We start from the raw sequence: 21,455 nt of genomic DNA on the forward strand, positions 1-21,455 counted from the left end.
CTAACTCGTTTAGAAAACAAACATTTTCAAAATTATAAACAACTGAATTTGGACTCTAAACTTATTGAGCTGAGCTCAAGCTAGCTTATTTTACAAAAAAACAAGAACATGCATTGTTTCAAGGCTGCAAGGAGTATTTGAATTCTAAACTTATTGTTTGTGAGCTAAACACATCAACAGTCTTACACTTTATGATATAAAATATAGTTAAAATATGTTTATTACTAGTTAACGAGCCTATACAAGTTGAACCAAGCCCAACATTCGTCGTTTGTATTCGGCTGTCCGAGCCTATTTCATGAGTTACAAGTCGAACATATATGGTACAGTGGACTGGATCCACATTCCTTGCTGCAAGGCCATGGCAAGACTTTCAAACTACCCTCCATAAGCAGGGAGAGTACTCGGAGAGTTTTTACATTGCACCCCAAGGGGGGTTGGCGTAATGGGGTGGGGCCTTGGCTGCTAGATGGGTAGTCAAGGTTCGATTCTCATGGGTGTGGTCCTTCTGCGGAAGCCAACGCCTAGCATATGCCCTGAGAGCAGGGGTCCTAGCCTCAGAGTTTTACCCTGCTGTCACAATGACCGTAGGTATGGCAGGCTGAGTCAGCATAACCAGGTCTTTATTCCAGGTGTGGTTTCTTCACGTTATAAATTTAAAAACAAAAAATAAAGGTAGTGGCAATTTCTTTTGCATGGTTGCAAAAATAACGACTTGCTGAAGATTTCCAACAAACAAAACGAGGCTCGCATCATTCAATTGAAGTGCATAATGAGAAATCAATGGATAGAAGCACCACCAACAAAAGCCTCCCATTTAAAAGGCTTACACAACAACTTCATGATTAAAGTATATCTGGTAATTGTTGGCACTGTGATGAAAAATGACAAAAGGCCATAGATGTAAAGAAAAATAATTACTTTTGACGGAGCCCATGAAGCTGGAGATAAAAGTAATAGAAGGGTAGAGATAATTCAAGGTCAATCTTAAAAACATGGTTAGGAATAAGTGGTAGGAAATGATAGGCTTATTGAAAATCATATTAATGTAATAGGCAAATTAGAAAATGTTGATTTGAATGGTTAAGGATAGGAAACGTTGATTCTAATGGTTAAAGATAGGAAACATGAAGATAGATTAAGAGGTTAAAAGTTAGGGATTGGTTACAGCAAGTTTCTATCAATTTAAATATGACACCGTTTTTCAAAGAGAAAGGAAAGAATTATTAATAGAAATATGAGGTGATAACAAGGGTGATGATGAATCACCCCGAACACAGAGCTGGGTAGAAAAATGAAAGCCGATGCACTCCGTCCCAAACAAAGACAAATATGATACCATTAAGTTGGTAATATTTCATTTGAGATAATAGAACTCTCTATTATAAGAAGAATGACACTCTTATTAAGTGAGAATAATATTGGTAAGTATTGGATAATTATCTCTCTCTCTCTCGCTCTCTCCACATGTTAGAGTCCAGGCCCTATATATATATATATATATATATATATATATATATATATATATAAATTTTGGAGGTGCATAGGCCCCTACCTGCCCACCCTTGGTTCTACCCATATATATATATATATATTAGAGAGATTAGTCTTAAGAATTTTTTTTAAACATATTATTATTTTTTGGCTAGGCTTAGGGAAAACCCTCATCACTGACCTGTTAGGTGCTTAATCAATAAATTAAAAAGCATTAAGGTGATTAAAAGGTGTGTAAAGTCCTTAAACCACGATAATCCTAACAAACCACCATGCTTGGCAGGTGACATTCTTGATGACCTATTGTAGGATGACTCTCACTTTGGTCTTTACTCCAAGTAGCCCTTTTCATCTTTGACAGGGCCTACTTTGGTGCAGGTAGCTTTTTTTTTGGTTGCCTCTTTGAGCAACTGAACTCAAAATGTTAGGTGCCCAACCAATACACTGAAAATCAAAGGTTGATTAAGGTGCATATATAAAGTTGAGCTCTACCATGATCCTAAGACAACTGCACATCAGCAAAGCTTCAGGTTGGTAAAACGCTTGAGGTTCCCTTCTCCACTAGGGAGGACACCTACCTTTGATCTAATGGCAATGGACACCTTACGGATTTCGAACCATGGTCATTCCATATCAGGTGATAAAACCACGATTGATCCTAGCCAAAGAAAAGCAGTCCTTGTGAGTAATTTTTTATATATGTTATTGCTCATAGCTAAAATTCACCACGATTTGAAGCTCACCGTCATTTAATTTCAACAACCTCCAACAAAAAAAATAAAAGCGAAAAGTTCCATTCATGAACAAGGTCTGACAATGCATTCCATACATGTCTTTTTCTTTATAATTCTAAAGCTGTTGATGCTTTCTTTGATTACATAAAAAATGAAACCGTAAAGATTTGATAGCATCATAGGGCTTCCCTGATATAGGAATGATAGATAAAGTAGGCTTAAATGATATTTTTTTTTAATACAAATTCACCCTTTCTCTTTTGTGGTTCTTTCCCCATAACTTTCCTTTCTTTACTACATGAATGATTCTCTTCCATCTGCTGCAATAATCGATCTGGTTTATGTCATTCCCAAGAAGAATTTCGTTTACTTTTTTTCTCTTCCCTATTTTTTTTTATTATAACCGAATCACTTAATAGGCACACCTCTTGCGAGAAAAACCCCATGTGGTGTTACCGACACCCAAGCCCTTATGGAATCCTCCAGCTAAAGGCACCCATACACCTAGTGAGAATCGAACCTGTGACAAAGAGGTCAGCACCTTCCAACCAAACTCGATTTAAATGCAGCTAAAGACATAGCACATGTATTTGTCATTCTTGTGGTTCAGATGGTTGTTTATGATTTGAAGCTAAAGGTGTTCATTCTCTCTTTCTATATATATATATATATATATCAGTTTTGGATGGTCCAAATTATCATGACATGATGAATTTGGATTTGGGCAGCCAGATTTGCTTCGGATTGACAAACTTAATTTTCCAAATTAGCATGACGTACCTAGATAGGGATGGTCCAAATCAGCACACTGGTTTGGGCGTTCAACTAGTTATCAGAAGAATGCATTTAATATGATTAAAGCATGGCATGCCTAATTAAAAATCCATCAAAAGGAATAATCATATATAAACGTTTTTAACATCTTTAGACCCTTTAGCGACTATCCTGAACTGCTGCTAAAGGGTAAAAAAAACACAAAAAAAATGTGCCCGATGACCGCGCATCTGATTGTGTCCAACGAAAGGGAGGCTCAATGATACCCCTTTTGTGTGTATATATTTATATTTTGCTGGTTTACATATCCCAGTTATATATATATATATATATGAGAAAAGGGTAGGTGCCTATGCTTTTTGTGCCTATCACGTGCCTACCAATCTTGGATAGGGGTTTTCATGTTGTTTTTAAAAAATCTGACCCTAAAGATGTGTTTTGCATGATCAATTTACTAGGAAATCACACTTGGATCATGTTTTTTTTGAAAAAAAATGAATTTGTAAGCATTGAATATTTTTTAAAATTGTAAACCATTGATATTTGAAGCTTATAAAAACCTAATTAACTTGGTTTTAGAATCAGTCGATCAAAAAATAGATTCTCACAAAATCAAGCATGTAAATCACATCTGTAGATTCTAAAATAAAGTAAAAACAATCTTTTCGAAGCTTGATAAGCATGCAGTAGGCACAAAAAAACATTAGGCACCTACCCCTTACTATATATATATATGTGTGTGTGTGTGTGTGTGTGTGTGACGTAGACACATGCTAGTTTGTTTCATGGATCTTGATTACTGTTGCTCTTCGTAACTACTTAGATAGAAAAGTATGTCAATTTGAAACGCAGCATAGATAGAAAAGAGCGCTAGGGCAAGGGCTCACGCGAAAAGTATTGAAAATCTAATTGCATATCAAAAGGTGGGCCACCTAAGGCAGGCAGGGTGGTCGTGGGGCTCCACCCAAGGTTTTTTCTGGCTTCCGTGAGGATCAAGAAAAGAAAAAGATATTTAACAAAAGGTCAAATGATGCTTGCTATGTAAATGGCTACACGGTATTAAACTGAGGACATATTAAATAAGCAAAACCCTTGAAGAGACACCCAAGCCCTTATGGAACCCACCAGTTAAAGGCACCCACACACCCTGAAAGTCGAACCTGATGTGGTGTCAGCACCTTCTCCCCAAGCTCTCTGCCACTCAGGCGACTGGGTGGGTGTTACTCTCATGCATTGTTGAAAGACCAGGATCAATATAGAACTAAATTTCTTTGGAAACTACCTTTATTTTAAAGAAAAATATTTAAATTAAAGGCAAAAGAACCCATAAGGCTAGCTTAGTCTCAGTCATCAGAAGCTATTGAGAGGGGAAATACAAGTCTATAAGTTCCAGAAGGTTACTAGAAAAGGTAACCTTCTGGAAGACCATATACATATAAAAGAGATTACCTAGAGTTTCCGTTAAGCATCTCGGTCTCAGTCCTCCAAGGCTTGCATGCTTTTCTAGAACTAGATATCTAGCACTAATTTGATAAGAGTAAGAGTTGTGGACCCATCAATGCTAACGACGATGGGTTCTCCTGAACACACACACCCACCAGCAATTCTGGTTGACTGTGGGGGCACGGTGACGATCAACAGGACCAGGAGCCACGTTAGCATGCTGATCGTTTAGAAGAGAAGAAAAACAAGGAGGAGCAATGTGATCCTCAACTTTTAGGGTCCCCCCAAGAACGATGAATGAAATTGAGATGACGAGGATCAGAAAATAAACCATTGCAGGGAGCGGAAGAAGATGGATAACCGGGAGAGCCATCTGAAAGCTGGTTCGGCGGGATCTTCCATGCACATTTGCACCAGCTCCTCAACTGGCATTCCTCTTGAGCTGTCGCCCTCCACCTGCCTCCTGCTGCCCGGAGAGGGAGAAGATACCTTTTAGCTTTTGTGGTTTCTACCATAGTAACAAATATCGGTAATAGTTTGAAAACATTGTGATGTTTTTTTTAATATCATGATATTTCCAAAATATTACCAATATTTGTTATTATGGTAACAAATGCTAAAAACCATGATATTTTCACTATATTACAGAATTATTGTGTTATTAACATGATCTGCAACATTTTTTTTTATATTTTTATATCTAAAATGTTCTTATTCTATTTTTATATATTTTAAAAATGTAAAATATACCGTGATTTTCTTGAGAAGAAATTTTAAAATATTGCTATTATTGCTTGCCGAGAAAATTCCGAAACTGAGATTTGCGAATGGTTTCCACTGCCTCGTGTTTTCCTGTGTCATCAAGGTGATTGCTCACCTCACCGAGTCACAAAGCTTTTTATCAATTTTTTATTGAACTCTCTTTCTTTCAAATGAAAAAAAATAAAACTCCTTTTCCGAAGAAAAAAACATTGAATTAAACTCATTGTACGGACTCCAAACAGAAGCTAAGCTAGACTTCCAGCTTGGTCAAGTCCCAAGGCAATCCATATGCACATGAGAAATGGCATGACTTGTTTGATCAAATTCAATTATACGGGAATTTAACTTTAATTTGGTCACTAGCTTGAGACAATGCTATCTCTATCACCACTTTTTAAGGCTGCTTTCCCATCTAGCCCTGGTTGTTCTAGTTTGTGTGTCTATGTATGTTAGGGGAGGATTTTGGCAACAAATTTTTTTTTTGGATAATCCAAGAAAAAAGCCTTCCCCTCTTGGGCAGCACATTGGCTGGTCTTTGGTTCGTAAAACCTTTGAGGTCTCCCCTTCCTACGAGGGAATACACCCAGCTTCGACCTTGCGGTAAGGGACACGTACCACCCATGGGTTTCAAACTTGTGACGTCCCATCGGCTTGGTGAGATTATTTTGAGAACATGGTCATGCTGTACATCCCCCAAACGAGAGAGAGAGAGAGAGAGAGTACATAACAGACTCATCATCACAGTCCTTAGGGATTGAACTTGGATGAGGTGGGTCATGATACAACTCTGCCAAAAACCTATCAATCTTCCCTCAAAAGTTACAAACAGCTACCCGCCATATCCTTTCTACACTGGGAACATGATATCACAAGGACTCCCCAAGTATGGGGCTGTTTGATTGTTGGTAGGTCCCTATTAAGAAAAAGAAGCCTAGAAATTCCCTTGCCTGCAATCCTTGCTTCTAGACAAAGACAAATTAACCCTAGGGAATTTCAAAATGCTGCAAGCTTTCATGAGGTGCACATATGGGGCCATCAGCTTTTGTGGGTCTACACCATCTTTCTTTTGTTGTTTCATTTTTATGCATACATCATTATTACATATATAGAAATTAATGAAAAGATAGTAACATCACCTAAATTTCTTTTCAAGTAATTATGGTTCCTTTTTCCACCCACTATTTTTATTATATGTGCTTTCATTTCCTACTAATTTCTTTATTCAATTCTCCACAAGAACACATCAAATTTCTCCATCCTATTCTCCACAAGAACACATCAAATTTCTCCATCCTTGGCTTCTTTCACACCATCCCAACCACATATTGGCATTTGGGTTCTCCATTTGATCATGAATGATCAAATTTTCTCTTGGTCTCAATCTTCCCATGAATACATTTCCCCCATGGGGCATCTTCATACACGCCAACTTTCATTATTCCAACCTATACTAAATCAAGAACTTCCTAGTTCTAGATATGGCATGGAGGGCCATAGGGAAGACAACATAGGGACCACGAAGGAGATGATGTACATGATTGCTGTGATGCAGCCGGTGGACATTGAGCCAGCAACTATCCAGAAGCCCCAGAGGAGGAACATGCGCATCTCAAACGACCCGCAAAGTGTGGTCGCCCGCCTCCGCCGCGAACGGATCAGCGAGAGGATCAGGATCCTCAGGAGACTGGTTCCAGGGGGGTCCAAGATGGACACAGCCTCCATGCTGGATGAAGCCATTCTCTATGTGAAGTTCTTGAAGAGGCTGGTAGGAGAGCTGCAGTCCAGCCATCCTAACCAAGGTGGCAGAGGTGCATATGTACCATGTCATGATTGATCAGTGGGGCACATGACCAATCGTTCACCTTCTTCTAGTTGCACCTCTTCCATAGGGCCTCTTGCATCTACTTCCCTCTGCTTCTCCATTGGTGCAATAGGTGATCATCTTCTTGAATAAGAAGGTAATTAAGAAAAACAGAAATGCATGGTTCGTGGTAACTTATATATATTGCTTATGCTATATCTATCTATGTGAGTTATGTACCAATGGATTGATTACATGGTATGAGAATTAGTGCCTTTAATGCTGGGTCATACAGTAGAAATAAGTCACTGTTGTCCAGGCTAGGCCAGTTTATGCTGAATATATGGTATCTTTCTTCTCAAATATGTGGCTAGGTGGTTCAGATTTTGTTGACTTGTGAGTTCTTGTGATGATGACACATGGTGTGTGTGCAGAAACATCATGCAAGGATAAGCAGGTGCATAGGGCATGTGGGGTGCAAATGAATGAAAAGATGTCTATATTATAAGTTAAAATCACAGGTTATTTAGCAAGATTAGCTTGTATGTCAAGATTGACCACAGAATATGGAGTAATTCAGTAGCAAAGCTGTGTGGCTACTGCTAGGAAGGTTTTTAAATGAGATTATGAGATGCCAGAATAGTTTTTCAGGCAGAAAATGACACGAATAAACTTCTTTAGTGTCAAGTTCCGTACAGTTCTTGAACTTTGGTACTATTAACATGTAATAGCAGTTGTACACTAAGGATTGGTCAGATTTCGGTAGTATCTCTCTCTCTTTCTGAGCGCGTACATGTCTGTGCATGTGTGAACATTAAGGGGGTGTTTACATGTCACGGAAAATAGGTATTTTTCGTGGAAATGCATGGAGTGCGTTTCTGAGGTGCCCAAAATTCCAAAGCAAACAGAGGATCGTGGAATCCCCTTGACAGGTGTGCCAAAATGCACGTTGGACCCCTCTTTTCCACAGAAACAGTTCCCGTGGGAGGGGGTCCGGTTCCATTTCATCGGCAGTGCATTCCGCAGAAAGGGGTGCCAGGGAACCTCATTCCGTGACATGCAAACGCCTCCTAAAGCAAAAAGAAAAAAAGGCAGGGCTGGAAAATGAGATTGAGTCACTCATGGCTCAGGTCGTGTTTGGCTCATAAAGAGCTCGTTCAATCGGGACAACTCATATAGGTTCTTTACTTATTAATACAATATATTTTACAGATGATTGAAGTGTTTGGCTTGCAAGCGATAAGTTTTGAATCCAAATCAATGGGTCAGTATGTTTACAGTTTGAATTCTATTATTTTCTTCATTTAAAAAAAAGATTTCTATGTTTTTCAGCCTTGAAAAACTGTATTTCTTTGTAAATGCGCCAGCTCAAACTCGGCTCCTGTAGCTCCAGATGTCCTTAGCTTGAACGCCTTCTGTTTGGTTCCTGCAGCTCGTTTACCAGCCTTATATTTGGGACCAAAAATTACATTCTTTCCTGGAATTTTTTCTTTTTTCTGAGAAATACCAGTACTCCATGGATTACTGTGTTCCGCGGATACGTTTGTAATTCATCATAAAAGACTATGCACGTTAATTAATATCATTCTTTGTGCCTATGTCAACTCGGTACGGATGTGGGTAGAGAGGATACTACATGGCAATTCAAAAAAATATGGGTACAGTGACACGCTATATATATATATATATATATATATATATATATATATATATATATATATATACAAAATAAATTTAAAATAAGCTGAATATAATTTAAGTATATATGCTATATCTAAAATATATTATATACTAAAAATAAAAAATTATAAAATAAAAATATAATTATAAATTGAATACAAACTTGTATGTACAGAAGGTAAGATGGAGTAGTGTCATAGGTACCAAAGTTTAAATGGCATGTCCCGGTACCATAGCTTTGTACAAGTTGTACATTTATTAAGATATGCATAACTTTTAATTTTTTTAATGTTTTTATTAGATGGTTGCTGGATTCTCAATTATCCAAAGCTAAAACTTTTAGCATATTAAACCCTTTTTAGAACGCATAAAGTTTTTGTCATGATTCATTGGCTGGTATAGCAGTGATTCTCCTTATCACTGTGCCAATGCATTTGCAGCTTGTATACTACTGTTTGGTTGTCCAAAGTAATAGCCTAGTAAACAAGATGAATCAGCGGGGTCCTGTGTTAAGCAGGCCCAGGATCGAATCCCGCTAGAGCACGAGGGCTGCTGCTGCTTTATCACGGTTGGGGCACCGAAGGCTGAGTGGTCGTGTCCTCAACCTGGAGTTTTACCTCATAGGGAGGCAGGCCCATTAAGTGACCTGGGTTATCTGTGAGTGTTTTCCTTTGTCATCAAAAAATCAAGCATGAGGTGTTCAAGCTCGGCTTGTTTTTGTGATGAGTCGAGTCAGATTCGAGCCCATGACAAGCCCGACCTAAATGAGCTAAGCTCAAGCTGGTTCTTTTTGTAAAAAAAAATACATTGTTTTAAAGTTGAAAGTAAATGATTTTGAATACTCTAGACCTAACAAACATTGCTCAAGCTGACCTGCTTACAAAGAAAATATATTAATTTAATATTGAAAGCAAAAGCATTTTCACTTTAAATCTGCAGATTTGCAAGCAAAACACTTCAATCATTTGTTGTACACGACATCATATGGTATAAAATATATTTAATTATATTAACGAGCTTATGCAAGCTGAACCGAGCCGAACACTCATCTTGTTTTCCACCCTTACAAGATAACATTGTGGTTTTCTAGAGGGCTTGAATCTAATGAGAAAATGACCATGGATATATACCAATCTGCAACTAACCAGCATCGATGCGGTAGCAGTGATACTTCATAATGAACTTTCTCTTGCACATATCCAAATTAATACCAAAAAGTCAAATGAAAAAATTGTCATACATTCAATATCATGCATTTAACTTCTTAGCCAATAGACTATAAGGTGGTTTGTGTTATCAGAAGAACCAAAGTGCAGTGAAAAGTAATGATATAGTGATCATCAATGAATCCTAAAACTCCCCTAGGTAGAAGAGAGGGTCAAGAGTCCAAAACTACAAGAAAAACATTAATTAGCGACGGAAATTTGCGACAAAAATAATTCATCACAAATTTACGACGGATTAGCTAGAGAAAACTAACCGTTCTTAAAATTGGAATTAGTTGCGAAATTAACGAAAAAAAATTTTGTCGCAAAATCCGTTGCTAATTAGCGACGAAAAAATTCAGTCTCAAAATTCGTCGTAACTTCACGACAGATGAGCGACATAATTTTTTCGTCACTAATTCGTCGTTAATTAGTGACAGATTTTGAGACAGATTTTTTCTGTCGCTAAGCCGTCACTACTTTTCAATATAAAATGGCTCATCTAGAGCGCGACATTCTCCCTCCCTCGCTCTCTCTTTCTCTGATTACCCTCAAATCTGTCGGAGTCGCGTCATCGCCGTATCTGTGAGCACTCTCTTTCGCTCACCATATTCTGGCTACCCAACGCCGGCGACCCCCACTCCACGTTCGGCCCTCTCAGGTGATCTCTTCCCCCCCTCTTCGTTGTCTTGTTCTTCATCTTCTTCCTTCTCGGCTCTCTCCTCTCGTTGAACAACTCAACCGACGTCATGAGCTCCACCACCATCTCCTTAAACTCGTTCGATAACTCACTCCCTTCTCTCTCGAACACCCTCTTGCTCAGCACCACCATCCCGATCATGTTGTCATAGAACGGGGTGCCTCCATGGATTCCTCTGCTGCCCCCCCCCCCTGAACACTTTCTACAAAAGGGGGTGGGGGGTGGGTGGGTGGAATCAGCATGCATTTTGGAATGCCCGTCAATGCAAATTGGTGGTCCCATGTTTGTTTCGACATTTTGGGCCATGAGAAAATGAACGCCCGTTGATAGGTTTCTGCCGAAAGGGTGTTGATAGCGGTGGAGCGGCTTCGACGATGTCGTAGCGGTGGGAGAACCATGTCACCATGGACCTGCGAGGCTGAATCCAGGGATGGCTTTGCAGATTGTCGAATCGAGAAGAGAACGAACGGACAACTCCGATCAACGACGAGAAGATCGAAGATGAGCTCGTCGAAGGGGATTGAAGTAGCTGGTCTAGGGATTTGGACATTGATTTCCCCGAGAGGAGAACCCTCAAGGCCATCTTACGATATATATATATATATATATATATATATATATATATATATATATATATATATATATATATATATATATATATATATATAGAGAGAGAGAGAGAGAGAGAGAGACTAAAGCCCTAGCGTTTAAGGCCACTCCCTCTTACCAGTTGCCAATGACAAATATCGACTACTTTTTTAAAATCTCACATTTTTATCGATAGAGTTTTAAAACAAATATAATCCCAAAAAATGCGATATTTTCAAAAATATCGTTTAACTTGTTTTTACTATTTAACGTGCTATTTTACATATTGTTAGTGTTTCTTATTAATTTATATATATTTTGTATATGAGTTTCTAAAATTTAAATATAATTATATTTTTCCAAAAAGCATTTTTTGTACGTACACTGAATTCGCACCACGGGCACAACGTAGAAATGTTTTGTATTGTATTTTTTTGTATATTTGTGCTTTGCAAATGCGTAGCTGAGCTAATTACGCAATGCTTAGTGTTAAGCATCACATGTGGCTAAAAAATGCCATGCAAAAAGAAAAACGCAAAGGCAAAAACATGCAAATCAGGTAAATACCCGTGATGAGTAAGTGATGCAAGCACATCAAAGGTTATTTACTTTCTTGGATGCAATACTTTCCTGTTCACACACTCACTTAGTTGTGGATATCTAGGATTGTTTTGTTGGAGTTTGGGGATCATGTTGTGCATGATTTAAATGTATGAGAATAGAAGTGCTCTTATTTTTGTAGTTCGGAAACCATGCTAATCATGATTGTAGTTAGCGAGATATTGGAGTGTGTTTGTTGTAGGTACATGTTTGACATTGTTGTGATATGAATGATTGAATGTATTATAATGTTTGATATGACTATCCATGCTTGCATGAAGTTATTTTTTATTTGATTATGCATTCCATATGAAATTGTATCATGAAAACATGCTTAAAATGAATGTATCATGTTTGTGAATGTGATTTTATCTTTCTAAATATTCGTACATCCACCATCAATGCATGATAAATTAGATATTTTCTTCATCATAGCATTATTATGATTTTCTTTTAACTGGTTAAGATAATATCTGTAACATTATAGGACAAAATGACAGTAAACTATAAATGAATGTATCGTAGGATAGTTGATAATGAGGTATCGCTTGAATATATAGATGGTGTTGACAGTTTTATTGAATTTGCAACGGTAAGTGTCAGTACAGTGGATCTCACAGATTGGATCAAGTGCCCCTGCACGATGTGTAAGAATAATCAATTTGTAGAACCTCATGGTGTTAGACATCACCTATACAGGTAGGTTTTGTTAGTGGTTATCAGAATTGAACGCTTTATGGTAAAGATTGTTAGAATAATTTTGATGCATGGGTGAATATGGTGCACGATAATCCATATGTGAATTTGATATTTGATATCGTAGGACCAGAACTGAGTTTTGCTATGGGTCATAGTGATGTATCAACTAGTGTAAAGGAAGAAGCAACAAACGATGCAGCTAGTAGATTTAATGACTTACTTAGAGATGCTGATGAGCCACTGTTGAATGGTTGTGAGAGTCATACTATCTTGTTTGCAGCTCTTCAACTATTGAATTTGAAGTTAGAGTATAATTTGAGTTAATCATGTTTTGATCGTCTGTGCTCTATTGTGAAGAATATGTTGCCCAAAGATAAGAAATTGCCACAAAATTTTTACCGTGCGAAGGTTATGGTCAACGCTCTAGGTATGAGGTATCAAAAGATAGATGCTTGTCTAAATCACTACATATTGTATTTCAAAGATCAAAAAAATAGGAGATCATGTCCGTCATGTGGGCATCCTCGATTCAAGCCAAAGACAAGGGGCAATGCTAGTATGAGGACAAAAGAAGTGCCATACAGGTCACTTTGCAATGACTGTATGTCTTCGAGGATAGCTAAACACATGAGATGACATGCAAATAAAGTTCAACATGATGAAGACAAGATCACATATAATGTTAACGCGGAAGCTTAGAAGTACTTTGATCGTACTCATTAGACCTTCGCAATGGAAGTGAGAAATGTTAGGCTCAGTTTATGTATACACAGATTTAATCCATTTGGGGGTAGATCAACCCCATACACATGTTGGCCGGTATTTGTCGCCCTATACAACCTTCCTTCAAGCTTGTGTATGAAACATCAAAATCTTTTATTGTATCTATTGATCACTGATCCGACGTCTCTGGGCCAAAATCTTGATGAATATTTAAGGTCATTGATTGATGAACTGAAAATATTGTAGGATAACAGTGTTCTCACGTACGATGCCCACAAAAAACAAAACTTCAATATGAAGGCTATTGTTCTATGGACAATTAGTGACTTTCCTGCATATGATATGTTATCTGGTTGGAGCACACATGGGAGGTTGGCATGTCCATACTGCATAGAGTATACAAAATCTTTTAGATTGATGCATGAAAGGAAGCCATGATGGTTTGATTGTTACCATTGATTTCTACCCAGCGACCATTTGTTCTAACGATAAAGGAATGTGTTCCGAGCAGGAACAACTGAAATACAAGGCCCACTTACACAGTTATCTGGCACAGAGATTTTAAGATGATTGCAATACTTTCTATATGGACTGACAGATGCCCGTAGTGCGACGTCCTTTCTTGTATTTGGAAAGGATCATAATTGGACAAAAAAATCTATATTTTGGGAACTATCATATTGGCTGACCTTATTGATACGCCATAATTTGGATGTGATGCATGTAAAGAAAAATGTGTTTGATAATGTGTTCAATACGGTAATGAATGTCAAAAGGAAAATGAAGGATAATCCGAAGGCCCGTATGGATTTAAAAGTAATATATAAAAGACCAAAATTGGAACTCCAAGAGTACAATGGCAAAGTACTTAAACAAAAGGCGAGGTACGTGCTTGAACCAGATCAAGTAAAGAGGTATGTCAGTGGTTGAGATAGTTGAGATTTTCAGATAGATACGTATCTAATATTACTCGGGCTGTGAAGATAGACGAGGGACAATTATATGGGTTGAAGAGCCATGATTTTCATGTCATTATGCAACAATTGATTTCCCTAGCATTTCATGATATGTTGGACAAATCTATATGGGGGGTATTATCCGAGTTGAGTCAATTTTTTAGAACATTGTATGCATCAGAAGTTATAGTAACTGAGATAAAGAATCTCAAGGATTCTGTAGTCACTACTATTTATCAACTAGAGAAGATATTTCTGTCAGCTTTTTTTGATGTTATGGAACATGTGATCATACACTTTCTATATGAACTTAGGGTTGGTGGTCATGTGCAATATCGGTGGATGTATCCATTTGAAAGGCATATTTTTTTATATATTTTTCTCTCTAATTCTATTGGAAATTTATTGTATTATGAGGTGTATATTGTTGACATATGCATGTTTGAACTAAAAAAAAGGTTCAGAATAAAGCAAGAGTGGAGGGTTCAATTTGTGAGGCATACACTTTAGAAGAGATTTCAAAATTTTCATCTATGTACTTTGAACCTCACATTTCAACACGTTACACTTGCCCACCTCATAATGATGATGGAGAACAAGTTACTGTGGCTGACAAACTATTGATATCCTTTTTAATTGCTCAGAGATCGACCCTTACATTGAGTAAGTATACATAATATGTTACACTAAGTTCTCTACGTACGTACATGGTTCGGTAGTATAATTATTTGTTAAGTGCAGGCGATTTGATCTAAAGTTGCGAATAGAACTTCCACATCTCACTGATTCATAAGTGCAGAAAGAATGTGAAAATAAGTTTAGGGCATGGTTTAAAGAGTTGGTAAGGATGATGGCATGCATTCTTTCTGTGTAAACAACAATATGTTACATAATTGGTCGTGATTACAATTATTGTTTATGCTTGTAGGTCTGTCATGGTGATGTTAATGACCAAGGAATATGTGATTTACAAAATGGTCTGACCAAAGTTGTACAATGTTACAACGAGTACATCGTAAATGGTTATCAATTACATACAAAAGACTACGGTGTAAACAAGTCAATGATGAATAGTGGCGTGTGTGTCAAGGGTAACATTTATAGTGAAAATGAATTTGACTACTATGGTGTTATTGAAGAAATAATGGAGTTGACTTACTTAGGCATAAATAACACAGTAACTTTATTCAAGTGTCATTGGTTTGATCTCACAGCAACACGAGTCAACAAAGACTCAGGCATTGTGGAGGTGAATCATAAATTAAAGTTTGAAATATATGAAAGCTCAACAAGTTTACTATACTTCATATATGAATACAAGGAAGCCAGATATAAATGAATGGTGAGCGATTTGCAAGGTTAAGTCTAAACTAAACCCCGAGTATGATCAGTTACTTGAAGACAAGATTATTGAAGAGGGTGATTACTATCAATCAGATGATATGTATGACTTCTCTTATGATCACGATGTGACACATGGTCTGCATGTCACATCTCCATTGTCTGATGACGCACATATAGAAGAATGTAATCTAAATGATATACCAAGTGGATGGCCGCCCAATGAAGATGACGAGGAGGAAGAAGAAGAATATGAAAGTCAAACAAGTGATGAGAACGCATACTCAAGCTAGTGAAATACATCTTGTAATACATATCACATCACTTTCGCATGTGCACCATCTATTTTAACATTATATCTTGCATATCATGTTACATTCCATACATACTTAGCATGTACATGCACAATTCATGCATAGTTATAAAATTGATTCATGTAGGACCTTTAAATCTTTACATTTCATGCATATGTCATGTTCATGCTAAGATCAAGAGTTATGTAACTGATCCAAATAGCATTTTTATTTGTTAGAATATAGTTCATGGAGGTCACAGTGATCGAGCACCCAGTAGTCGAGGACCAAGTGGAGGTCATGGGACAACATTAGGTAGATGTTTTTGTGTTATATTTAGATATAGGCATTCATTATGTTTTGACTTATATGTTGATATAAAAATTGTTACTTGGTAATCGTCTTTATAGGATCCCAACTCAGTGATAGCCAGTCTCAACCTTCGTCTTCACGTAATGCTTCGATAGGTATATCATTTAAATAATTATATATTTGATTAGTTTAAATGTGCATTGTGTGAATTTTTAACTCATTGTTCTATTTTTAGATGTTTCATCTGCACATGACCCACCTACATCAGCCACTCATATACATCACGAGACAATGTCGGATGCTAGGTCTTCTTAGTCTGACACACGATGACTCATTAAAATAGTATATATTGATCGTCGATCGTAAGTATTTCATTGTCACTTGTCCAATACTTATCTTATAAATAGTGTATATCGATAATCGATTGTTAATGTGTACCAATTCATATGTAGCGCGAGGTTTGAGCCACAAGAAGTGATTCGAGAAATTAAGAAATCACTAGTTCAGCATCTTCCAGGACCGATCGCTCAATGAAAAGAGTATTCGAAGGAGGTGTTTGATAGATTATGGTCCTCATTCATGGTATATAATCGTTTATCATAGCTAATGTGTTTTATATTTAATTTTTTGTTATGGTCATGTGTACTAACTTTCTGAAATTATTTATAGGCGACTGCGAAGGAGGAACAGGACGCGAGGCTAGTGTGGCAGAAGGTGACTGCCAGTCGATTTACTGACATGCTTCACAATATAAAAACTGCAGCAATAAAAGCAGCTGGTGGGATAGATGATCCACTGGAGTGGAAGGGTCATGACCCTTCTACTATCAGGTCAGATTATTGGGATGCAATGTGTGATAAGTAGGCAAGCCATGAATTTTGAAACTGTTCAGCAAAGGCTGCACAAAACTGAGTAAAGATGCCCGATGCCCATCTACACACAGGTGGTTCTAGGACTTTTGGGAGCCACCAGAAGAAAATGGTAATTCATTAATATATATTGTCAAATTTATAAGTATTTCTACATACTTTCTAATTAATTTTTTTATCATTTAACCTTGCAGGAAGCCGAAAAAGGAGGCATTGTGCCTTATAAGAATGTGTTTGTTGAAACACATAAACGTAACGGCACGAGAGGGTTCGTATCAGAGAAGGCGAGAGCGACAACGATATGTATTTATTGTATTAATAAACATTGTAATATACAAGTTGCCATGAATTACATTATCATAAATATTATAATTATTAATTATTAATTATTAATTCATACTATAATCATTACTTTGTAGGAGTCATACGAGCAGCAGATGGTAGAGCGATATGGCGATGACCACTCAACATTCACCTTTTGATCCTGCAACATGGGTGATTTCAACCAGTGAACCCAAAAAAGGTCATGTGTTTGGGTTTGAGAGTAATATGAACACCACACCAGTCATTGCCTTCTCCAGTCAGAGCTCTCAGAGTTCTTCCGCCAGCATAAACTCCCAATGACCGATTGACCGTACTATTTCTTGGGATGGTGTCCGCCAGCTTTTTCATGACACAATGCATGACTTTTTACATGAAGTCATTCCCAACCTTGTCCATAATGAGTTGTGCAACTTTTTTCGGGACAAAGGAACTTTGTCTGCATTCAACATGAGCTCCAGTGCCCGTCAGGTATAAAGTTTCATGTCATTAGTTTTATGTCGTTAGATTTCAATATGTATATGTATGATTGAATACATATATGCATGATTGAATCACTATGCAATTTTATTGATAGCATTAGAACACATGTATGCATGATTGAATCACTATAATTTTTTTTTGACAGCCTTATAACATATATATGCATGATTGAATCACTATGGATTTTTTTGATAGCCTTAGAGCACATATATGCATGATTGAATCACTATGAATTTTTTTTTACAACCTTAGAACACATATAAGCATGATTTCATCACTATAAATTTTTTTGACTGCCTTATAACACATATATGCATGAGTGAATCACTATGAACGTTTTTTGACAACCTTAGAACACATATATGCATGATTGAATCACTATGAAAGTTTTTTGACAACCTTAGAACACATATATGCATGATTGAATCACTATAAAAGTTATTTGACAACCTTAGAACACATATAAGCATGTTTTCATCACTATAAAATTTTTTGACTACCTTATAACACATATATGCATTATTGAATCACTATGAAAGTTTTTTGACAAACTTAGAACACATATAAGCATGATTTCATCACTATAAATTTTTTTGACTGCCTTATAACACATATATGCATGATTGAATCACTATGAAAGTTTTTTGACAATCTTAGAACACATACAAGCATAACTTCATCACTATGAAAGTTTTTTTACTGTCTTATAACACATATATGCATGATTGAATCACTATGAAAGTTTTTTGACAACCTTAGAACACATATAAGCATGATTTCATCACTATAAAGTTTTTTGACTCCTTTATAACACATATATGCATGATTGAATCACTATGAAAGTTTTTTGACAACCTTAGAACACATATAAGCATGATTTCATCACTATGAAAGTTTTTTTACTACCTTATAACACATATATGCATGATTGAATCACTATGAAAGTTTTTTGACAACCTTAGAACACATATAAGAATGATTTCATCACTATGAAAGTTTTTGGATTGCCTTATAACATATATATGCATGATTGAATCACTATGAAAGTTTTTTGACAACCTTAGAACACATATAAGCATGATTTCATCACTATGAAAGTTTTTTGACTGCCTTATAACACATATAAGCATGATTTCATCACTATGAAAGTTTTTTGATTGCCTTATAACACATATATGCATGATTGTGATACATAACACATTTATTTGATAGCCTTAAAAACCATATATGCATGCTTAAATCACTATGATATTTTTTTGACAACCTTAGAACACATATCTGCATGATTGAATCACTATGAATTTTTTTGTCAGCCTTAGAACAAATATATAAATGATTGAATCAGTATGAAATTTTTTTGATAGCCTTAGAACACATATATGCATGATTGAATCACTATAATTTTTTTTTTGACAACCTTAGAACACATATATGCATGATTGAATCACTATGAATTTTTTTTAGCTGCCTTATAACACATATATGCATGATTGAATAACTATGAAAGTTTTTTGACAACCTTTGAATTCTGCTAATGTCCTTTACTTTATTGCTAGTCTATGTGTCATTAAGCCATGTTACTTTGATTGCCTTAGATTAGGTGCATTGCATATAATTTATTTCATTATATTTTGTTTATCAATACTAACATTTTGGTTCTCTTGTAGGATGCTGGAGATGATCAACGTAGAGGAGCTGATAGAGGCATGGATGAAGGGGCAGATCGAGACAATGAAGAGGATGATGCTCTGAATCTTGGCGATGATTAGATTCATGTGTTGAATTTGTTTCACGTACTTGTTGTTTCAAACGAAACTCTTTGTATATGTTTACTTGTAACTAATTAGAACTTGGCGAAGATTATACTCGGTTGTAAAATTTGTTTCACTTATAACTTGTGTTAAATTTGTTTCACCAGCTTTGTATATGTACTTTGTTTTTTATACATAGGTTATATAAATTGTATAATAAAAATTTTTTTCTCGATATTTATATTTCAAACAATTTTTTTTATTTTTTTAAAAATTTACGATGAATAATATCCGTCGCCAATTTAGTGACAGATTAGGGATGAATATTTATCTGTCTCAAAAATTGAATCAGCCAATGTTTTGCAACAGAATGTAATCTATCGCTAATCCGTCGCTAAATTGGCGACAAATATTAGAGACGGATATGTATTCATCATTAAATTTTAGCGATGAATATGTACCTGTCGCAAAACCAAATCAGTGCTTATTTAACGACGAATTAGCGAGGAATCATGACATTCGTTAATCGGTCGTGAATTAGCGACAGATCAGTTCTATCGCTAATTAGCGACCAAAAAATTGTGATGGATGCTATCCATCACTAAGCCATTGCCAATCCGTCGCTAAACGAATTTGCGATGGATTAGCATCGGATAACATCCATCGCTAATCCACATAATTCTTGTAGTGCAAAGGCCCTACATGGCTTGAGGTCTAATCCAGAGTTAGTATATGCTTTTTAGATAGGTAGGAAATACACTTCCTAGAAACCCACTTCTAAATGCTACTTCCTTCCGAAACTTGATGAGAGTCCCAATTCTTCTATACTTCTTCCATGCTTTGTGTATGTTTCTTATATGCTTTTTTTTGTTTTCATATTTTTCATGTGCTTTCTCTCATGCTTCCCACTCACTTCCCATAATTTTTTTATAAAATGGTAATTACCATATTTAGATTTTAACAAAAAATTTAATTCTTACACTAAACAATCATGAAATTTAAGAATAGCATTTTTGTTTTTGTTTTTATTTGATTTCCATTCAGCTCTCGATTTCTTCTCATTTGATTCTCATATCACTTCCTTTTCAATTCCTATTTGGCTTTCAAATTTATTCATCTCTTATTGCTTCATATAAAATTTTAAAATGCCTCACTTCTCACTTTTGCTGCCTAGGCTAGCAACCTGTTTAATCACCATAGGGCATGCCCATAACTTTACCAAGAGTATAATTGTGGGGCCAATTTCTCCTCTCGGAGCCTGCTGCTCGAGGTGGGGCCTAGTATGGCTTAATCTTGGGTAAGTTCCTCATATGGCCAGTAAACAAGCCTAACATGAGATGTTCAAGTGTAGTTCATCTCGTTCCCAGCCTTAGTTCCTTTTCCAAAAAAAAAAAAGATTGAACAAACAAAACATGAAGGAGATGTCACTACGCCAGGAAGAAAGCATTATATGGTAGAGCTACCATGATTGAAATTTAATTTGATTTGATTTAAGACCATGTATGAAATTTAATTTGATTTCAAATTCAAAAACTTGATCACCTTGCAAATGTAGACACGATCTCCTTGACATTTAGGCTCGGATTTATTGTTGTTGTTGTTCTTTATTTATTTGGGATTAGTTTTTATTTGTTTAGATTTCCTTTTTATTTGGATTATGGACCTATATAATAAGCGAAATGAGTGACCAGTAAAATGCCTAGCTAAAAGCGATTAAATAAAATAAAAATGAATCTGGATATCAAAATAGATCCTACTTTTAGATCCATATATGAAAAAGATACATATCTGATTTAAGGATCCAATGGAACCCTTTCTATATTAATTAGCTCCAATGGTAGAACTCATGTATAGTCAGATTACATTGAGTGAAACTGAATCGACTCAGACATCGGGTTTAATTCGGATCATACAAGTACTAGTAAT

At 36.3% G+C, this 21,455-nt stretch overlaps 1 protein-coding gene across 1 annotated transcript; it reads left to right on the forward strand.

The window, feature by feature from the left end:
- The first annotated feature begins 6,612 nt into the window (after positions 1-6,612).
- Positions 6,613-7,041, forward strand: LOC149848344 (transcription factor IND-like). Its single transcript, XM_090004099.1, has one exon. The coding sequence runs from the start codon at positions 6,613-6,615 to the stop codon at positions 7,039-7,041; it is 429 nt and encodes a 142-aa protein (XP_089860225.1).
- The last annotated feature ends 14,414 nt before the right edge of the window (positions 7,042-21,455 follow it).

Source organism: Nuphar pumila, chromosome 1 (assembly GCF_984573655.1).
Source record: "Nuphar pumila chromosome 1, dmNupPumi1.hap1.1, whole genome shotgun sequence".
NCBI classification, from domain to species: Eukaryota; Viridiplantae; Streptophyta; class Magnoliopsida; order Nymphaeales; family Nymphaeaceae; genus Nuphar; species Nuphar pumila.

What these genes read in the sequence shown, in the direction of transcription:
- LOC149848344 (XM_090004099.1), top strand. Translation starts at nt 6,613, where the DNA reads ATGGGGCATCTTCATACACGCCAACTTTCATTATTCCAACCTATACTA.